Source organism: Gilbertella persicaria (assembly GCF_025201335.1).
Source record: "Gilbertella persicaria strain CBS 190.32 chromosome Unknown B0P05scaffold_5, whole genome shotgun sequence".
NCBI classification, from domain to species: Eukaryota; Fungi; Mucoromycota; class Mucoromycetes; order Mucorales; family Choanephoraceae; genus Gilbertella; species Gilbertella persicaria.
In genome coordinates, this window is record NW_026251966.1 from 505280 (window position 1) to 526348 (window position 21069).

The 21069-nt window shown below is 35.6% G+C and overlaps 4 protein-coding genes across 4 annotated transcripts; 3 read left to right on the forward strand and 1 right to left on the reverse strand.

Annotated features, from left to right (window-relative positions):
- Positions 1-4521: 4521 nt before the first annotated feature.
- On the reverse strand, positions 4522-5499 carry B0P05DRAFT_527399 (uncharacterized protein). The gene is made up of 2 exons (XM_051576540.1): positions 4966-5499; positions 4522-4907 (listed from the first exon to the last, which is right to left on the reverse strand). The coding sequence occupies exons 1-2, from the start codon at positions 5219-5221 to the stop codon at positions 4894-4896; spliced, it is 270 nt and encodes an 89-aa protein (XP_051438505.1). The 5' UTR covers positions 5222-5499; the 3' UTR covers positions 4522-4893.
- Positions 5500-6549: 1050 nt separating this feature from the next.
- B0P05DRAFT_568784 (uncharacterized protein) lies at positions 6550-6918 on the forward strand (the record flags this gene model as incomplete). The annotated part of the gene is made up of 1 exon (XM_051581213.1): positions 6550-6918. One exon carries the CDS (start codon positions 6550-6552, stop codon positions 6916-6918), a length of 369 nt encoding a protein of 122 aa, XP_051438506.1.
- A 6145-nt stretch (positions 6919-13063) lies between these two features.
- On the forward strand, positions 13064-13584 carry B0P05DRAFT_462796 (uncharacterized protein; the record flags this gene model as incomplete). Its single annotated transcript, XM_051574133.1, has 2 exons — positions 13064-13409; positions 13448-13584. Coding segments are annotated over 2 exons (483 nt in total), but the record flags the coding sequence as incomplete, so codon positions are not given.
- A 1020-nt stretch (positions 13585-14604) lies between these two features.
- Positions 14605-15020, forward strand: B0P05DRAFT_527406 (uncharacterized protein). The gene is made up of 3 exons (XM_051576541.1): positions 14605-14655; positions 14695-14925; positions 14971-15020. The coding sequence occupies exons 1-3, from the start codon at positions 14624-14626 to the stop codon at positions 14993-14995; spliced, it is 288 nt and encodes a 95-aa protein (XP_051438508.1). The 5' UTR covers positions 14605-14623; the 3' UTR covers positions 14996-15020.
- Positions 15021-21069: the final 6049 nt, after the last annotated feature.

Sequence of the window (21069 nt, forward strand, 5' to 3'; positions counted from 1 at the left end):
CCCATTTGGATTGACGGCCTGACAACGCCCATCGGAGGCATTCCAACGTGCAATCTCACTGTTGTTTATGTTAATCGTCTCACACTCATAGAAACTCACCCGTCTTCTGAAGCACTGATCAACACGTTTTCTGATTTAGACAATGCGTCTGTTTCTGCCTTCAAGATACATAAGGCAACAACAGCTGATTTATGGCCTACAAGCATTAACTTATGCTAAAAGAAGACGTAGATTAATAACACTATATGTGTATACTAAGGCACTTGCCTCGAGTCGGTTTTGTTCAACAAGTGTATAAACCCAAATACTGCCGTCTTTTTGACCTGCATAAATATGTGTATGGCTGCAAGTGATACAGGTAACATTAGGGTTATTGAGATTGTACCAAACCACGAGTGGCAATGATACAGAGGAAGCCATGACTATCTTTCCGCAACAACCGAAAAACTTAAGAAAAGAAAAAGATGTTGATTTTGTGGGTGAATGATGACGGCACTGATTTGAACAACCGATTATGCATTGTTTATCGTATTCAAAGCTACTCTTTTTAGCTTTAAAAGCATCATGTGTCATAATGCGTTTTGCTCGTCTATACCTTACATATCTATAGATGTAAAACTAACTATCTGTCTACTATTAAATATGTACCAAAAAGAGCCTCTTTTCTACCATCTACAGTGTGCAGTGAGCTTTGAATGCAGATTTGAAAGGAATGTTCAGATGAAGTCCACTTTTTCGTCTTGGTAAATTCGCTTTATTTTTTTTTGAAAGTACTTAGAAATGCTCTTGTCTGATTTCGGTTGGATCAGACCTACATTGGGGTCATTTCAAAAATTTCTGATCGAATTTTGTTTCTCTTCACAGACCTCCGTGGATCACCCATCGATCAAAAAATAAATTTCATGTAACAGCCAAGCCAACGGTACCATTCGATTGCTGAAGTCAAAAGAATATGCTCTTAATGAAAAAAGGGGTCGTTCTAGTATTTAGGTTGTCGGGCAATGGCACATCAAAGATTAGCTCATTTAAGCTGTGATTTAACCTTTTTGCTCTAAGTAACATATAGAACTTGTCAGAAATCAACTCTTAAAAAGCTTTGTAAGTTACCTTGAATATGAAGGAGTATAAGAAAGTAGAAATATAGGTACTTTATATTGTAAATGTGGGAGTAAATCGACATAGGACATACATGATGGCTTTGTGTGGAGATTGAAAATGAAAGCAGTTCCACTTCTTCATCCCGCCACATCCAAGATCGAGCTTTTGCTGACAACTGCATAAAGACGCATTACAGTCGACGAAAATAGGTTGGCCAGCTTGAAATTAAAATGGGCCACCGATTTTAACAAAAATGGGTCACTGTTTTGAAAATGGATCATTTTAATACGAAAATAGGTCACCAATAAAAAAATTTAATGCATGCTTTTTATTTTGCCTCCTTTTTCACAATTTAAGCATCTCTGCCAGAACGTCAGAGAAAGCTTTATCCAATTCTCGCAGTCTTATCTGCTGATGTAAAATGATGCGTTGCGAATACGATCAGAGATTTTTTCATTTTGCCTGACAGAAGAGGAATCGTTATTTACAACAGTCTTCAGCTTGGACCAAAACTCTTCGATTGGATTCAAAAAAGGAGAATAAGGTGGCAAAAAGAGAAGTTTATAGCCACGTTGACCAAACCAATCTTCAATAAGTGCAGCATTGTGAATGGATGCATTGTCAAAGAACTAGACAATTGTAGCTCATGTTAGCCGCATCCAGTGCTATGAGGACTTGCTCTATGTGTTCAAGGAAGTCACTGCTGGTAGTACCCTTTCTCTTGAGGGCCTGAGCTTTCTCACCAGTTCGAGTTCGTTTTCAACGTCTAGCAGTAAGTACAGCTTCCTTTTTGGATAATGTGATGATCTGACATTAAATAAGTCTTCAATTACATACTAAAATATATCATAATCAGTTCACATCGAAAATAGACATAAAAGAACCTCTTGTACTGAATAAGACAATGTATCTTTTAATAGATCAAGACTTATGACCGAAATCCATAATTTACATTATTTAATTAATTTAAAGTAGTCTATGATAATAGAGACTCAGTCATTTGCATGAACTCTACTACTACTTACTCCGACATCTCTTCATATATAAATACCTAGAGAATGAAGAGCTAGAAAATGATATATATCTATATTTTTTTGGGACAATAAACCTATGCAAGTTCTAATCAACTTCTTTGTTTTTTATCTTCTCTCTTACATCACAACAGTATCTACCTTTGTCTCTACACTATCTTATCATATAACTCTCTATTATCAGAACATCACAGGTATTGACCACCTCTTCCATTGGAGAGTGAAGGCATATGTATGGATAGCTTCGGGATCCGGCAGCCAGGAGACGTACTTTGGTAACAACCTTGTCGTTCGGTCGGCAAAGAGGTCGATCGAGAAAGGTCCTCAGAGATGATTGATCTTGTGAAAAATGCTCGATAGTATCTGCCACTGGATCTTGAAGAAAGTTCGTCGAGATTCCATATCGGCGATGATATTGTGAATGCCCCGAATATGCTGAGCCTGGATGATGATATTGCGTTGAAGACACCAATTCCAAACTTCGGTGGTGTCATGATTCCTTGCCCATAGTTAAGATCTTTGGTATTATTGCTCTTTCCCGGCTCAATGCCCTCGTTCTCCCTTATCTGTTCTCTGTTTCATGTTATCTGCGCCTTAGTATTATCTTGTTTTTGTGTTCTGTTACATCCTGCTGTGTCTTATATTCTGTGTTCTGTACCTCCTGTTGTGTTCCGTGTTCTGTATTCCCTTGTATTCTGTATTCCCTTGTGTTCTGTATTCACTCGTGCTCGGCTTTATCGTATGATTTCGGTCTTCCTGTTGTTCCACCGGTTACTTTAGCTTTAGTATAAATACTGTAATAATTTGTATCTCGTTCCTTTTTCCTTTGTCAGATATTTTGTTTATCTTCTCGCATAAATAAATTATCATTCTCTTTGGATCAATTTCTGTAAGTATCATTTGGGGCTCCGTTCGTGACAGGTGGCGAGATTCATGAGAGAGAGTGATCGTGTTCCTCCCTGCTTATTGATGTAGGAAAGGCTAGTCTTGTTGTCGGTGCGAATTAAGATCGTTGAGTTGTTCAATCCTGGGAAGGTTTGTAGTGCAAGATGAGTTGCCTTTAATTTACGCCAATTGATCGATTGAGCTGCTTCCTCCGGCGTCCAATATCCATGAGCTCGTTGTGTCCCCAGACTGCAACCCCATCCTGTGTTGCTGGCGTTCACAAACATCGTTTGGGAAGGCGTGGAGGGTAGAAGTGATCGACCGTTCCATTTCTGTAAGTTGTTGTACCACCATATAGGTTCGTCGGTACTGGTCTGGTATAAAGGAAGTGGACGATCCCAATCTGAATCCGTTTCACTGCTTGATTCTTGAAATATAGTAGATGGCGTGTGTACAACCTTGCCGGGAAGATCGCAAAAGTAGCGGCTTGAATCCGCATTGTGAGACTGTGAATTATGCGAGGAGTTTGTCGATGAGGTTTGTCGATGAGGTTTGTCGAGGATCTGCTTAACGGATCGTCGAATATCGCGAAGTTTCTTCAGAGGTAGAGAAGCAGTCATCGTGCGTGTATCCAAGAGAAAGCCAAGGTGTTCGAGTTTTTGTGTGGGAGTCAAAACCGACTTCTTGTAATTGACCAACCAACCCAGCTGTTGTAAGAGATTCACCACCTCCTGAGCTTGCTGGAAGGCCTGTGCTCGTGTCTTCGCAACTAATAGTCAGTCGTCCAGATATGCCGATATCCAATACCCTTGTGAACGAAAATGCTCTAAGATCGGTCTGCAGACCTAGGTGAAGACATATGGACTGGAGGAGAGACCAAAGGGAGTTGTACAATATTGATACGTCTGGTTCTTCCAACGAAATTGTAAAAACCGTCTCGAGTCTTGATGTAGACCTATGTGTAAAAAAGCATCTGATAAATCGATTGACACTAGATAATCGTTCGGATGAATTAATAACGATATTTCCCTGAGTGTTTCCATTTTGAAGTGTGGCGCTACCACATTTTGGTTCAAGTTCTTGAGATTGAAAACCGGACGAACGCCACCATCTTTCTTCGGGATGAAAAACATCGAGCTGTAATAACCTGGAAGATCTTTGACTTGTTGAGGCGATACCTTCTCGATTGCTGACTTCCGTAACAGGTCTTGAATTGCTTGATCGATAAGATGCGATTGCTCCAGAGAAAAAGGGATTATTGGTGTTGGGTTTGTAGTGAAAAAGAATTTGATAGCCGTGTTGAATTGTTGTGTTGACGAATGAGTTGTTTGAAATTGTGATCCATTTTGAGAAATACTTGCTGAGGCGACCCCCAACTGGTTCGGTTGAGGTTATTGAATGTACCGGATCTAGTAGCAAAACGGATTGGTTGACTTCTTGCTGCTGCTGTTGTTGTTGTTGTTGTTGTTGTTGTTGTTGTTGTTGTTGTTGTTGTTGTTGTTGTTGTTGTTGTTGTTGTTGTTGTTGTTGGCACGAAAATTGGTGTTTGTCTGGTTGTAGGTGTTGTCGAAGGTGGTATTGCTGTTGGTGTTGATGTTGGTGTTGTTGAAACCACCCTGCTGAGAGGGTGGACCTGCTCGAAGAAACTGCTGATTCGAGGGAGCCGAGAAAGAACTAGAATTGTTAAAAGGTCGATTGTTGTAACGGTGACCAGAACGACGATGACCCAAAGCCTCGCAGGTAGCTTTACGCGCAGCCGTTTGTTGGATTAGAGTCTGTTGGAATTTATCCAAAGGGAGTGTGTAGTTAACTTCCGAGTCAGATTTCACCGAAAAAGAAGGATTGACCGCCCTAAGCGCAATGTTGTTTCTAGATTGCGTTATTGAAGCGCAAGTATGTAGTAAAAGTTTACGATCATCCTTCAACATGGTGCAATAACGTTCTAAATTAGGGTTGCCCGATTCAGAGGAAACAAGTTCATGACCCAAAGTATCCAAAGGTCGAAAAGCCGTCGACAATAAATACTGAAGATGCTTGAGATTACCGTCTTCATGACGTTGGCCTTTATTCATTAAACGTTCTACAGTGGGGATAGTGGCAGGAGCTTTGTATTCCAAATGAGACATTGGAGGGCAGGATTCAATAATAGCTTTACGTTCAGGCTCAGAGAGTAAAGGAGAAGTGTGGATAGGAGCTTCGAGTTCCATAATTTCAGTGAGTGCATCTGAAGGAGATCAGTCGTAGTGAGGTCGAGTACCCATAGAGTGGAGAAGTTGTGGAGCAGTGTCATCCGCTGACTGCATTGGTACCAAAGTAGTGTTGTTAAGTTGTTCTTGTAAAGCAGCAATTTGTTGCTGCATCAATTGAAATTGTTCTTCGATAGAGGACATGTGAAAGCTGTATAGGTACGAAAGATAGCTGGTAATGACCGAGCGAAAAAGAAGATTGATAGAATATGTTTAGAAAATTTAGTTTATATTTAAAATTTTTCGCTATTAAAAAAAGATAAAGATTCTAGCTGTCATGAACCAAGCAAGCCTTGTTAACCTTAGCACGCTTGTCTCAGTGTTCCAACCTTTAGTTCCAAGCATCAAGTTACCAGCATCTAGTTACCAGCATCCATGGCGTAGTTTTAAGGTAATAATGCCAAGACAAACAATGCCAAGACAAACAATGTCACTCTCCCATGTACAAATGACTCATTCCTCAGGTCATGAGGTAGAACGTAATGCCAAGCCTCGTCATGTTATGACTTAGCCCCTTCCTCACATATATTCCATGCTACCTCAACATTAGTATAAATAGTTTAGTTATTCTGTCGTTGAGTTACTTCTTCGTCAGTTATATTATCAACCTATAATATAATAAATATCTCTATATTCTCTAGCCCATTGCTAAGCTCATCTTGCCTATAAAGTATTCTTCGGTCTGTCTTGTTTCTGACAATAACCTTTTAGTTCTTTTCGACTAGAAAAGTTATTAATCTACTGTTAAATAGAATCCCTGTTAACATCAAAAATTCCATTTATTCAGCTCCCTGGTACTGACAAGTCCAGTAAAACTATCCTAAAACATCCTTTCGTAAAAAACATCATTACGGTTACTATTTTGGATGTTAATGGCGATAGTTACAGAGTTGGAGATGCAGAATGGCCTGACGGATCAAGATCAGACGTTTTGTATGAGCCATTAGATACATCCCTGAAGCAATCATCTATAATCGTTGAAGTTCAGAGAACAGTTGACGCCAATTTCATGGCAAGAGTTGTTCATTATTGTTTAATGGCTTATCGTCGTTATCGAGTCTTCCCTGTGCTACTGGTATTCGCTCCCGAAAATGTATCAATACCTACTGAAAACATGCGCCTATCAAATGTTAGTGGTGCTTGTTGTGATGTAAGAGCATCCTTAGCGGACTTTTCATCAGACTTTCTAAAATTTATACTTTTTTTCAGAAAAAAAGATTTGGAAAGTCTGTTTTTTTAGTGGACTTTCTAAAATAAAATTAATTTTACTCCTAAATTTTAAAATCAACATGGATCACAATATTACAATGGCTGCACTTCAATGGTTCATCCAAAGAAAGAGACAAAACGATGCTTTGTTTGATTTATTGTTGGAGCTTGATGAAGAAGAGGATACCAATGTCTCCAAGAAGCGACAACGTAAAAGAAACAAGGAGAACTTTCGTCATCTCGGAGAAGAGAGTCTTCAACGACATTACTTTCGCGAAGATCCCGTCGAAGATGAAGCTACATTTCGACGCAGATTCAGAATGAGTCGTAGATTGTACGAAAGAGTCAAGGAGTGTGATGTTTGGGTTGTGAATGAAGATATAATAGAAGATAGAAAGAAAACAAAGAAATACAGTGAGACTGTTCAGTACTTCTTTATTACAAAATAAATTGATTGTTGTCTAAAATATATCTTTTTCAGGTTGTCTTTTATACTACCTGATTTATTGACTAATTGTGATTATTGATTATTGATTACTTAACACCTTGACAGCTTGTGCCTGGGAGTTGACTATGTAGATTCTCCTTTAATTCTCCTGGTTATCTAAAAGGTACAATTATGGTTTCCTTATTTTTAAATATCCATATTATCCCAGTTACCGTTATTTACTGTTATTATACAGTGCTTACTTTATATTTATAATGTATAGTGCTATAAGTGATTATTCATTTATATGATGAAAGACTATTTATTATATTCTGTATTGAAAGTGCTCAGATCACCACAAGGAGGCAGTTATGCAACACGACTCTTTTTTTGTGCAATCTCGCGATAGGGCTCAAAAACTTGGTTATTCAACTAACCAAAAAGTAACTGCTGCTCTCCGCATACTTGCATATGCTGTCCCTGGAGACTTCATGGCGGAGTAACTTCGTGTAAATGAAGCAACTGCTTTACACTGTATGAAGAAGTTTTGTAAAGCAATCGTCGAAGTCTTCAAGAACGAATACCTCAGAAGACCAAATCAAGAAGACATTGCACGCTTGTATGAGGTAGGAAAGGAGCGTGGATTCCCAGGTGTTGTATACACAGCATTATTCATCCCTTCTTACACTAGTTATGCCTTAAAAGAGCAAGTATTAATATCATGTATAAATATATCTTTCAATCACAGTTTTATCCGCAGCTTCGATGGATGTCTTCTATCTTAGTTTAAACATGTTAAAGATCAGACCATCACATAATCACAAATTGACATCTGCATCAATACCAATGGTAGACGAGGTCTGTGCCCTGATCATGTACCCAGTTTTTGTGTACCTTAATCCATTCAACCGATTAGCTAGTGTATACACACTCAGTCCCAAATTAAGGATAATCAATTATCATACAAACTGTGGTGATCTGAGCACTTTCAATACAGAATATAATAAATAGTCTTTCATCATATAAATGAATAATCACTTATAGCACTATACATTATAAATATAAAGTAAGCACTGTATAATAACAGTAAATAACGGTAACTGGGATAATATGGATATTTAAAAATAAGGAAACCATAATTGTACCTTTTAGATAACCAGGAGAATTAAAGGAGAATCTACATAGTCAACTCCCAGGCACAAGCTGTCAAGGTGTTAAGTAATCAATAATCAATAATCACAATTAGTCAATAAATCAGGTAGTATAAAAGACAACCTGAAAAAGATATATTTTAGACAACAATCAATTTATTTTGTAATAAAGAAGTACTGAACAGTCTCACTGTATTTCTTTGTTTTCTTTCTATCTTCTATTATATCTTCATTCACAACCCAAACATCACACAAACAGTATAAATACAATACAAAATATAACCTTTAATAAAGCAGACTTCTTTTGGCCGTTTTGGTTCTAATTGACTTATTGATTTGACCATTTTATTAGTGATTATATCACACCAGGAATGCTTGGATCTTTAGACTGCATGCATTGGGAATGGAAGAATTGCCCTAAGGCTCATCACGGGAGCTACAAGGGCAAGGAAAAGAAAGCTACTGTTGTGTTAGAAGCTGTGGCCTCCCAAGATCTTTGGATATGGCATGCCTTTTTTGGTGCACCTGGGTCTCTCAACGAAATTTTAAATTTTCAGGGAAAAAGTTTTGAAAAGTATACCGAAAACTTTTTATTTTAGATAGTTTTGGAGGAAATTTTTATTTTTTTTTCATTTTAGAAAGTCTGATGGAAAGTCCGCTAAAAAATGTTTGACCTATCTAAAATAAAAAAATTTTCATTTTGAAAAGTCCGCTAAGGATGCTCTAAGAGAGAAGATAAAAAACAAAGAAGTTGATTAGAACTTGCATAGGTTTATTGTCCCAAAAAAATATAGATATATATCATTTTCTAGCTCTTCATTCTCTAGGTATTTATATATGAAGAGATGTCGGAGTAAGTAGTAGTAGAGTTCATGCAAATGACTGAGTCTCTATTATCATAGACTACTTTAAATTAATTAAATAATGTAAATTATGGATTTCGGTCATAAGTCTTGATCTATTAAAAGATACATTGTCTTATTCAGTACAAGAGGTTCTTTTATGTCTATTTTCGATGTGAACTGATTATGATATATTTTAGTATGTAATTGAAGACTTATTTAATGTCAGATCATCACAGAACCGTAACAGAACCGTAACAGAATCGTAACAAAATCGTAACAGAACCGTAACGTAACAGTTGTGAACATATATGAATTCGTATGCGTAGATCAATAAATGATGATCATGGCAAAAGACCAGATCACATCTATGGCAATTGCAATGGATCTATAGTCACTGACATTCACTCATTCTACTAAAAATACTACATCATTCTCATAGACAGAGATTATGAACCTAGTGGCTCTGTTATTATCAATGGCCCTCGTAAAGTGACTGTTAGAGCTGACACCTTCCTCCAAAGGCATTTCTCTTAATTGCTCCTGATCTGACAAATCAATCCGCGGTCAAGAAGCTAACCTCAAAACAATATTTCGACCGAAAAGAAAAAGTATAAATACCTCGACATTTCACAGCAATCGAAAATCATCATGCTTTCTTTCTGAAATAAAAACCCTATACAAGTTCTAGCGGACTTTCTCTGTGTTCTAACCTTTTCTCTTACTCTATATCTATTCTCTCTTGATCTCATAACAGTTGCTTTGTTCTATTTTAAACCAGGCTCACAGGTCAACTACACCCTTTCTTTGCATAAATTTTAACAAACTTGAGTCAAGCAAGCGACAGCTGAAAATCATTTTTGAAAAGCAACTGCTGCAATCCGATATCCTTATTGAATGCTCTTGATCATCAATTTTTTGGCTAGGTTCACTCTTGCAGCAGAATAATTACGACAGCCATAGTAGCCATAGTAGCCATAGTAGCCATAGTAGCCATAGTAGCCATAGTAGCCATAGTAGCCATAGTAGCCATAGTAGCCATAGTAGCCATAGTAGCCATAGTAGCCATAGTAGCCATGGTAACCATGGTAACCATACACCACAGCGTGAGCAACTGCATTTTTCTTCCATTGCTTACGCTGTAGTGACAACTCTATAAAAAAGTAACTAGAGCAATAGAGAAAATTATAGAAAGACTTTTATACCTCAGGCCTTCGTTGTCAGTGTGGTGGACTTACCTAAAAAAAGAAAAAAAAACATTTTCAAACATCATAAAAATATTGACAGTTATGCCGAAATTACAAGTATGCCATTTGCGTACTCAAAAAAATATTTTTGAAAAGCAATAAAAATCGCTATTTTAGAATTAAAACCATTATTGTAAAATAAATCAAAAATATTTTCTGCAATGATAAAAAATAAAAAAGTAAAAGATTTCATATTTTTGCTTGAAATTTTGAAAAAAGCTTGTTTTTCAATTTTTCTGTTTCAAAATAAAAAACAAGTCTACCGACTATTAATCTCTTCTTTTAAACTAAAACAGTAAATCCATCATCCGGTAGACTCGTTTATTTGTTTAAGGCAGAAAAATTGAAAAGTTGGCTTTTTTTCTAATTTTAAGCAGAAAATATGAAATCTTCTGCTTTTTTATTTTTCTGTCATTACAAAAATATTTTGTTTTGTTTTATAGTGGTTTTATTTTTTTTTTTTAAATACATAAGTGGCATACTTGTAAGTCGGTATGAATGTTAACGGAGTTTGAAAATATATGTGTATTTTCTTGCATTCATGAGAAGTTCCTGACATCCACGGCTATTACCGTGATCTTTTATGGCTCTACCTCTGCTTCCTGTAGACATATCAAAAATTATAGTGGTCCTTAATTTTCCGTATTTTTGATCTGTGCTGGTGTTGACCATACACGCCTCACTATTGACGAGTCGTACAAATAGTCCCAATTCATGAGAAGGACAACTTGACTGACCCAGTCAGCTACTGACTAATTAGTCTGACTACTATTCCGGAAAAAACAATCGAAAAATGCATCAAAGAACTTCTCCAAGACCAAGTATCGTCCTTAGACACTGCCCAAGGTGGCTTTAGAGAACGCAAAAGTGTCCTTGACCAAGCTCTTTGTCTTTCAGAAATTCGTAAGTTGTTTTTTTTCACAACAATACTCAAGAACATTAGCTCTGTACTTTATTGGAGTACCAGATAGACCTCTATACATTTGCTTCTATCCAAATCACCTCTATGTAACATGCTACCACAAACAATCTATTTCTTCCAACATCCAACCAAATGTTTCTATTTCTTCTCTGGTTACAAATTCACGCCCAGGCACACCATTAGATCAACGCTCTTCTCTCCATTCCTTTTTTACCCCCTATTCTCTTAAGGTGTGTTTTTTTTAGCTTAGTAAAGCCATTCATTTTTATAAATTGATCGAGTCTGAACAGTCGAAGGCCACATTGGACCATGTGTTCAAAAGGATCTTTTCTACACAATACATTAACAAATTTTAAGTATAAAATCGACAAAATTAATATCAATGCGCAAGTATGCTATTTGTATCAACAGGGAAACATTTCTGAAAAACGATTACTTCTAGGCTAAAAAATACAATCTCATCACAGTGTAAGCAATTGCATTTTTCTTCCATATTTGAGTGAAGAATTCTTATACTTTTGATGGAGATTTTCTTCTATCGCTTACGCTGTAGTGTCTTTGATTTTAAAAGAATTAGATTGAATAAATAAAAAATGAAGAAAATGAATATATCTTGATAAAAATTGTTTTTTATGTCCATTACGCTAAGGAGAAAATTAATTTTAGAAATTTAAAACATATACATTTTTTCTATCATTTTGTTATTCCTTGCTACTCCTTGCCATTAAATGACTTTTAATAATGGGTAACGGGCCTTGAATGGCTTCTAGTCCTAAAACTTTGTATTCAAGATAGTTTTGTTCTGATACTGAATATGCTATACATATTAGATTTGCATCTTCATAGTCTATCAGATGTCGTGGTTGTGAATCTTGTAGATATGCATATATATATCTCAATAAATTTGATAGTCAATAAAGTAATTTAGTAACAAGAGGAAATACTCTGAGTTAGATGCATACATGTACATTGATAATCGACGTTTTTCTCAAGGCAACATACCATTGATTTTATTAAAGCATGCAAATGACAATATAACTTTTGAGTTGGGTGTATCTTTTACTACAGGAAAGTCAGTAACCACACTGAAGTTGTAAGGATATGGCAATTCATACTTTGAACATTGAGTAGCTTAGAGCTAAATACCTACTCAATACTAGATATATATTGAGATGGGCTTCTTTTCTATTAATTAGAAATTTTTTGATGAACTTTTTTTTTCCATCTCCAAGAGCTCTTCTAATGCCTGTGTAGCAGAGATTGAAATAGAGCAGCTCCAGTTTCTCTTCCCGCCGCATCCAAAATTGAGCTTTTGCATTAAAAAAATTGAGCTTTTGCTTGGAACTCCATAAAGACGCAGTTTTTTGGCTTTAGTGTAGTGACAAAAGTTGCAGGTATTTGTCTTTTAAATCTACTGATCCAGAGAAAGCAACGACTCTTCTGCTAAAATATTGAGTAAATACTCGAAGCGTTTACAAGGTTTTTCGCTCTTATCATACCATTTCTATTATAAAATTAGCAAGTAAGCACTTTCATTGGAAACTGCAGCATTTGACTCACAGTTTCAGTATTTAAGCTTGCCTTTAGCTTTAATTTTCGTCTTGTAGCGTCAAAAAGAAGCTCAGAGAATTGTCAGCTTGAAGTTTTTTGTGAGTAGCACCCTTTGGTTTTGGGAGATTGATCTCTCCCGCCTCATTGGTCACAATCTATTTATCCATGATACTCAATCTCTATCCATAAAATACCGCACATGCAATACATTGACTCAACACTGTCGTATCCTCCTTCAAATTTTCAAACATATCCACAAATAAAAACTATTTCTCAAACCATTTGTCCTCGCTCACCTTGAATCTACTATGATTACACCTCCCTTAACACCTACAATATCCTTCATCCTTCTTGCCTGCAATCCTTTGTCGCCACACTTACATACTTTCAATCTGTCTCCTCATCACTAGTTTTCAAACCTGCACCTCTCACTATTTCTGGTTATAAAGCCTTACTTCCCCAACACATTCCTACACCCACCTCACCTTTTGACATTGCCCCTAATTGGAAAGCCTTTTGGTCACTTCAAATCGCACATCGCTCCCGCAACATCTGGTTCCGCTTCCTACACAAAAACATCAACACTCGCTTCTACCTACACCAAAAAGTATCGAAGCTCATCACTAGCCCTCAATGCATTCACTGTCCTTACTTCCGTCGCAACACCATTGACACACTTGACCATTTCAGCTTTCTTTGTCCAGTCAAATACAAAATCTGGTGTCACATCCTCTCCACATATATCGTTCCTTCTCTTACCGCTCCTTCAATTTACCTCTTACGACAACTCCTCAATCTCCGTACCACCATCAGTCGCTCCAGTCATTTGGATTCCCAGCCCTATCCACACAACAAATCTGCGCTAGCACATTGGAAGGTCTATGGTCCAGCCATTGGCGTTTGGTTTTTGATTTCACACCCTTCACCTTTTCTGCTGTACTCTCCATAATCAAACGCCTGCTGACTAAGAACTAATACTTTTTGACTGAAATCACTTTCCTTACTAGTTAAACTTATGCACATTTCCTCTCTCTTTCTTATTGCACATCATATCCCTCCAGTCTTAATTGTCACTCATTATGACATCTTTAGGACTTTAAATAAAACAAGAACATAGTTCCCTTACAAAAAAAAAAGTTTTGGGAGATTTTTGACCATTTTTCACAAGTCGCTTTTCTTGGCCCAAACCAACTCCAAAGATACCCCATATATTAGCAGACATGATTTATACATATCTAGAGTATTTATGCATGTATAAACATGCTTTTTAATACCTTTATATGTCTAGGAAAAACAAGAAGGTATGCGTGAGCCCTTGTCTTTTTCACTTCTGAATCATATTTTAAGCACTTCCCTTTTTTTTTCATTTGAAAATTCTTCTGAAATTATCGAGCTTTCTCGCTTTGATATGTTTGGCCCTCAAAAGATGAAATGACAAGAAAAAAAATGCTTTTTTTGTACGCATGTAACAAAACTTTGCTTTGGGGGCTACTTTGTCTTTTCTTCTTTGCTTTCCTATTACTATCTTTTTGTTTATCAAAAAGCAAATAATGACTGGTTAAATGTGTACTTTTCTTAGGTTAGGCAGCAACAACAGTGTTACACATGGTGTTGTCTATTTCTTTACAACAAGCAATGTCCTCTTAAAGACTATTTCTTTTCTGCCATCTTCACACATAATAAAGGAATAGATCGCTATGCATGTGCATCTTTTTAAAGAGCAAGAACAAGATGTATAGAAGCATAGATGAAATACATGAGTTGTATTTTATCAGCATAAATAATGACGTCAGTATGACTATGTTCTCTTCCCCTCCTTTTTTTTATTTTTTTTTTATTTTTTTTTTATTTTTTTTTATTTTTTTTTTATTTTTTTTTATTTTTTTTTTATTTTTTTTTATTTTTTTTTTATTTTTTTTTTATTTTTTTTTATTTTTTTTTATTTTTTTTTATTTTTTTTTATTTTTTTTTATTTTTTTTTATTTTTTTTTTATTTTTTTTTGTTAATTGGCTCATGCAGTCAATAGTGTCAGATTTAGAAATAAGGTGATTATCTTCATCTCTTTCACATGGTTTGCTTGAAAGTAAAAAAGAGCAAAGAACGTCTATAAAAAAGAAATGGCGCAGTCTTGTCTTTTTTCTTTTCTTTCTTCCTTTTACTTATCATCTACTCTACTCTTTCAATCAAAAGCTACGCTACCTTAAGGCCTCAAGACCACTTTTGCTCTACTACAAGACCTACTCTACCTTACTTTACTCTTCTACTCTCTTGGCCTCGTATGCAAATCTACTAGCCTCTTCTCATCCATCAAGGAGGTAGGATAATTGTTCTAAAAGACACGTTTACTGACTCTCTTATAGGGAACCACTTGTTTCCGTACAGTGATGTTCCAAATGCCCTCTTCTTGTCGGCGATGGCATCCATTCGGCCCTGAACTACGCAGGGCCAGTTTGGGCCGGTTCATTCGGCTCTGAACTACGCAGAGCCGCGTGGGCTATGAAAATCAGCACATTAGAGGGTAGCATGATGGCTTTGGTCTTTTGGTAAGTTATATATGCTTGAAAGCTTTTTTTTTTAATCGTCATTCTAGTTACTTGTTTCCTGGTTCATCAAGGCTCTCTTTCTATGGTTTTACTCTTCTGGTTCTATTTCTGGCTCTATTTTGTATTTGGTGAATCTTTTTCAAACCTCTTCTTCAAAATAATTGCCTCTTCCTAATAAATGAAATTACTTACACATCATTAAAAAAAATAAACAAGTCATTTTTCCTTCTTTTCTTATCATATATAATCATGATAAATCATTAATGTACTTATGCTTCTGTAATATTCAAAGTTGCTATGTTTGAATTAAATTCGGGTAAAAGCTAGCATGTCTATGAAATAAACAGGTTTTCAATATGAGACAGACCTAGGTGTGCTTCCTTTTTTTTATTAAAAGAAAAGAAGAAAAAGGCTACACAGTACGTTTTTTAATCCTTCTTTACTTTCATCTGCTCCTTTTCTTTCTTAGAGCCATTTGTTATGAAGTTCTTCAACCAATTCACATTAAAAGTAAGCCTTAGCTTTGTGTGATTTAACATGCGAATAGTGAGTCAAAGGATATCAGTAAAACAAGTATCAACATATATATATATATGCATAAGCGTTCTCCAAAGGACTTGGGTAAAGTAAGTAAAAACTATAGACCGCGATATATCTACTACTAATGATGACAATACTACTACAAAAGAGAAAAACAAAGTACATCCAATCTTTTGAATAAACATAGAATCAAAGCAAAAGACGTCTTTTTTCTTTTTTTCTTTTTCTTTTTTTTTTTCATAGAACTTGTCAGGCTTTTAATTTGATAGATTTGTTAATGGTTTAAACAGTGACGCAGTTTATTAGTTTGCTACAGACAAGGACCAGTTTTTATTTTGATATGAGATGATTATGTGTATGTGTATTAAAGTCTTATTTCATTAAAGCGATGATGGTAGTTTTGTGGTATTGTTTAAGTTGTTAAGCAGTAAAGAGCAAGCATTGTGCAGTGGGTAGCAGACTTTTTTGTAGCAGGCTTTTTTTGTAGTAGACTTTTTGTAGTAGACAGTAGGCAGCAGATCTTTATATAGTACTAGCCGTATCATATCGGTAACCTTGTAGTAGAATTCAGAGGATAGGCCTTATTACTAAAGCTTAGTTCTGTTAGCTCTTTCCTCACAACAAGCCTATCAGTGCTGAGAAAGAGAAGCACAGGTAGTGCTTGTGAACTCCTTTGCCAATAATCCCTACAGATCTACTGTGTATCCCTCAACCCAATGTTGATGTGCGTTTTCCTCTTTTGATACTTTGCCTATCAGGAGTAGACGTTTGCGGAAGTTGGCCAACAACAGATACCCTTTGTTTACGCGATTCAATAAGCGGCATCAGTCTTCTTTCTACCAACCAGTCACCAATAGAGATAAAATCAAAGAGAGGGGGGCCAGTTTTTCTTATTTACTTTTTTGTTGTTGTGTAAAGCAGATAAATAAAGTCCCAATAAATCGTGCATTGAATAGTTTAAGTCGTTAGATTTGTAGAGGAGAGACGCCTTAGTATTGCTTGATTTGAAGAGAGATGAACAGAGAGACTAAAAGTATCAGTTACATGAACTCAATGTTGTATGTATACCTTTTTTTTTATTCGAGCCTTGAAAAAAAAAAAAAAAAAAAAAAACTTGCTCTAGACTTTTTATTTTATTTTTTTTTATTTCCATGTGAATATGTCTTGCTAGCCAATTGCTTTCTTCGAATAAGGCCTCTTTTCTTTTTCTGGGTTTGTTTGTATTGTGCTAATTAAAGAGGCTGAATACTTTACCTCATTGAGGATGGAAGAGTTTTCCGCATAACTCTGGAAAATTGATTTACTCACAGGTATGCAGCAGTACATGGTTCTTTATGTTTCTTGACAGTACAGCATGACTGGTCGAAGAGATCTCAATACCTTGTTTAAGAAAAAAACACAAGTTGCTGTTCATTTCTATTTCAAGCATTTATCCTAGCTTTTGGACTTGAAGAGAACAAAGTGTGTGATCTGCTTTTGTTTGTGTAACTTAGTTAAAACATTTGTTTATGTCATATATACAATTCTTGTTTACTAAGCTAAAGATTGAAGACAATTTCTAGAACTAGCTCATGTTTCTTTTTAACTGAAAGAGGAAGAAAAAGTAATGGATATAAGCTCTGTAGCAAACAAAAAGAAAGCTTTATTTTTCAGGGAAAGATGGGCGATAGTTCTACGGACTATTCTTGCGTCTAAAGAGTTGATCGTATGTTTTATGCTTTAATGTAATACAAAATCAGGCGTTATCTTTCTTTTTTTTTCTTCTCTTTATGAACTGATCCTTATCAAAAGAAACAAATAGAAAGAGACAGAAAGAAAAAAAACAGGGGATATATAAAGTCTCGCAGCACTTTTTCTTTTTACTTCTTTTCTTTAAATCTTTTCTTTTTCTTTCTTTACTTTCAGCTGCTCGTTTCATGGTCCGGTCCCTTTGAGGTAAGTGCTCGCCTTCATCAATATCAGCGCATGTACCAGCTCCGGTGTGTTTGTTATAGTCAATGATTGCGCTTTCTTATCGACTGTGCTGGCTTTGCGATAAGGGAGTGTATAGACGTTGCCGCCGGTCAAGCATGATGGTGACCGTTGCTATTGATGAGGGAGGTTTTTCTAAGGATCTGGCAACACTATCAATCTGCAGGCGGTTGACATGAGTCAGTGAAGAGGGCCTGGGAGTACAAGTCAGTTGCCTTCACGCGGCTACTCCTGTGAGTAACTTCTCCATGAAGTGAAACTAAAGACTGACGCCATTTATTTTTTTTTTGAAATAAACACATGTATAAAATAAAATAAAAAAGTAAAGTCCTCCATGCTTTCATACCATTGTCTTGTCTTATAATAGTAGTGTGTTTCGCATGCAAATGAATATTTTGCTTCAAAAGATTTATGTAAGGCAATAGAGAATGAAGTTGTTTTTGACATGTTTGATTGAAATCATACAGATTAGTACTGGCACGACAAAACTATTATGAGGAAATAAATTTGCATTCACTTAGCCTTGATAGAAAAGAAAAAGAAATAGTCTTCAAAGCAGAGAGTATCTGATACCAGACATTTATTATTCGTTATATCTAAAACTGTGTGTGTATTTTTTTTCTTGACTTGAAAAGTGTCAAATGCTATAGTCTGACTTACTTTCCAATGTTATGCACATCGTTTGGTACTAGGATGAGTACTCGCTCGCTAATCGATGTCAACTGAAAAGGGTCTCTTTTACATCCTTCACAATGTACAACAGACTTTGAATGCTGATTTGAAGACAATGCTTAAAAAAGAAAGAGAACTTTTGCTCATGAAAGCGTCATAACTCATTAAATCTGGTACAAATGACTACATGTTGCCATCTGTTCACAGTTCTAATTTGATTGCTTGCTTTATCTATAGTCAAGATACATATACCTCAAAAGCTACAATCTTACATCCAATTATGCAGTCATTGTCTTATTGCTAAAATGTCTCAAATTAAACAGAAAATCTTATGCATCAACCTGTCAATCACACTGAGCTGTTTAGAGATTGGCTGGCTCATCTAATGCAGATCCTTGTAAAGAAGTAGCTAGTGATTTATCTGAACCAATTGTACTATCTAAGATTCCTTTATGGAACAAGGATCTCTGCAGAGAATGCTGAACCCTTATACAAGCAATCATCTAAAGATATGACTCAATGAACTGAATTATTTGTTTCGTTTTAATTTTCTCGCTCTTATTTGGATATTGGTAGAATAGCAAGGAACATCATGGATGAGTATGGGTTGACATAGATGAACACGCGTTATAATGAGTGACTATGGATGACCATAGATGACCATAGATGGGCAGAATAATAGAAGAACTGTATGTGTTTTGGCTTTTTGAAATTAATTTGCTCCTTAGCATAATAGTCTTGTGAAAAAAATTCTTTGTTAGTCTCTTGTGCCCCCTTTCTTTGACAATATATGCAAATTTTATACAGTTTCATGTAGATTTATGTTAATGTTTTTATTTTTATATTGTTTTTTATCACAATTTCTTTTTATATTTAATTTCTTTAAAGTTAAAGATATTACAACAGAAGCAATGGAAGGTTCCGGCTAGACCTTTACTCAAATATCGAAGAAAAATACAATCGCTTACGCTGTGACGAGAATGTAATTTTTTTTTCAAATCTAAAAGTAGTTACCTTCCAGAAATGTATTTCGGTTGGCACAAATAACATACTTGCACACTGTTGTTAATTTTTTGAAACTCATACTTAAAGTTTGCTAGTTTATTGATTTTGTAGAAAAGATCCTTTTGAACACATGGTCCAATGTGGCCTTCGACTGTTCAGACTCGATCAATTTATAAAAATGAATGGCTTTACTAAGCTAAAAAAAACACACCTTAAGAGAATAGGGGGTAAAAAAGGAATGGAGAGAAGAGCGTTGATCTAATGGTGTGCCTGGGCGTGAATTTGTAACCAGAGAAGAAATAGAAACATTTGGTTGGATGTTGGAAGAAATAGATTGTTTGTGGTAGCATGTTACATAGAGGTGATTTTGGATAGAAGCAAATGTATAGAGGTCTATCTGGTACTCCAATAAAGTACAGAGCTAATGTTCTTGAGTATTGTTGTGAAAAAAAACAACTTACGAATTTCTGAAAGACAAAGAGCTTGGTCAAGGACACTTTTGCGTTCTCTAAAGCCACCTTGGGCAGTGTCTAAGGACGATACTTGGTCTTGGAGAAGTTCTTTGATGCATTTTTCGATTGTTTTTTCCGGAAATAGTAGTCAGACTAATTAGTCAGTAGCTGACTGGGTCAGTCAAGTTGTCCTTCTCATGAATTGGGACTATTTGTACGACTCGTCAATAGTGAGGCGTGTATGGTCAACACCAGCACAGATCAAAAATACGGAAAATTAAGGGACCACTATAATTTTTGATATGTCTACAGGAAGCAGAGGTAGAGCCATAAAAGATCACGGTAATAGCCGTGGATGTCAGGAACTTCTCATGAATGCAAGAAAATACACATATATTTTCAAACTCCGTTAACATTCATACCGACTTACAAGTATGCCACTTATGTATTTAAAAAAAAAAAAATAAAAACCACTATAAAACAAAACAAAAATATTTTTTGTAATGACAGAAAAATAAAAAAGCAGAAGATTTCATATTTTCTGCTTAAAATTAGAAAAAAAGCCAACTTTTCAATTTTTCTGCCTTAAACAAATAAACGAGTCTACCGGATGATGGATTTACTGTTTTAGTTTAAAAGAAGAGATTAATAGTCGGTAGACTTGTTTTTTATTTTGAAACAGAAAAATTGAAAAACAAGCTTTTTTCAAAATTTCAAGCAAAAATATGAAATCTTTTACTTTTTTATTTTTTTATCATTGCAGAAAATATTTTTGATTTATTTTACAATAATGGTTTTAATTCTAAAATAGCGATTTTTATTGCTTTTCAAAAAATATTTTTTTGAGTACGCAAATGGCATACTTGTAATTTCGGCATAACTGTCAATATTTTTATGATGTTTGAAAATGTTTTTTTTTTCTTTTTTTAGGTAAGTCCACCACACTGACAACGAAGGCCTGAGGTATAAAAGTCTTTCTATAATTTTCTCTATTGCTCTAGTTACTTTTTTATAGAGTTGTCACTACAGCGTAAGCAATGGAAGAAAAATGCAGTTGCTCACGCTGTGGTGTATGGTTACCATGGTTACCATGGCTACTATGGCTACTATGGCTACTATGGCTACTATGGCTACTATGGCTGTCGTAATTATTCTGCTGCAAGAGTGAACCTAGCCAAAAAATTGATGATCAAGAGCATTCAATAAGGATATCGGATTGCAGCAGTTGCTTTTCAAAAATGATTTTCAGCTGTCGCTTGCTTGACTCAAGTTTGTT

What these genes read in the sequence shown, in the direction of transcription:
- B0P05DRAFT_527399 (XM_051576540.1), bottom strand. Translation starts at nt 5,221, where the DNA reads ATGGAACTCGAAGCTCCTATCCACACTTCTCCTTTACTCTCTGAGCCT.
- B0P05DRAFT_527406 (XM_051576541.1), top strand. Translation starts at nt 14,624, where the DNA reads ATGCAGTCAATAGTGTCAGATTTAGAAATAAG. An exon ending in GTGTCAGATTTAGAAATAAG is followed by an intron (nt 14,656 to 14,694) that starts GTGATTATCTTC and finishes TTTGCTTGAAAG; the next exon opens with TAAAAAAGAGCAAAGAACGT. An exon ending in TCTTCTCATCCATCAAGGAG is followed by an intron (nt 14,926 to 14,970) that starts GTAGGATAATTG and finishes ACTCTCTTATAG; the next exon opens with GGAACCACTTGTTTCCGTAC.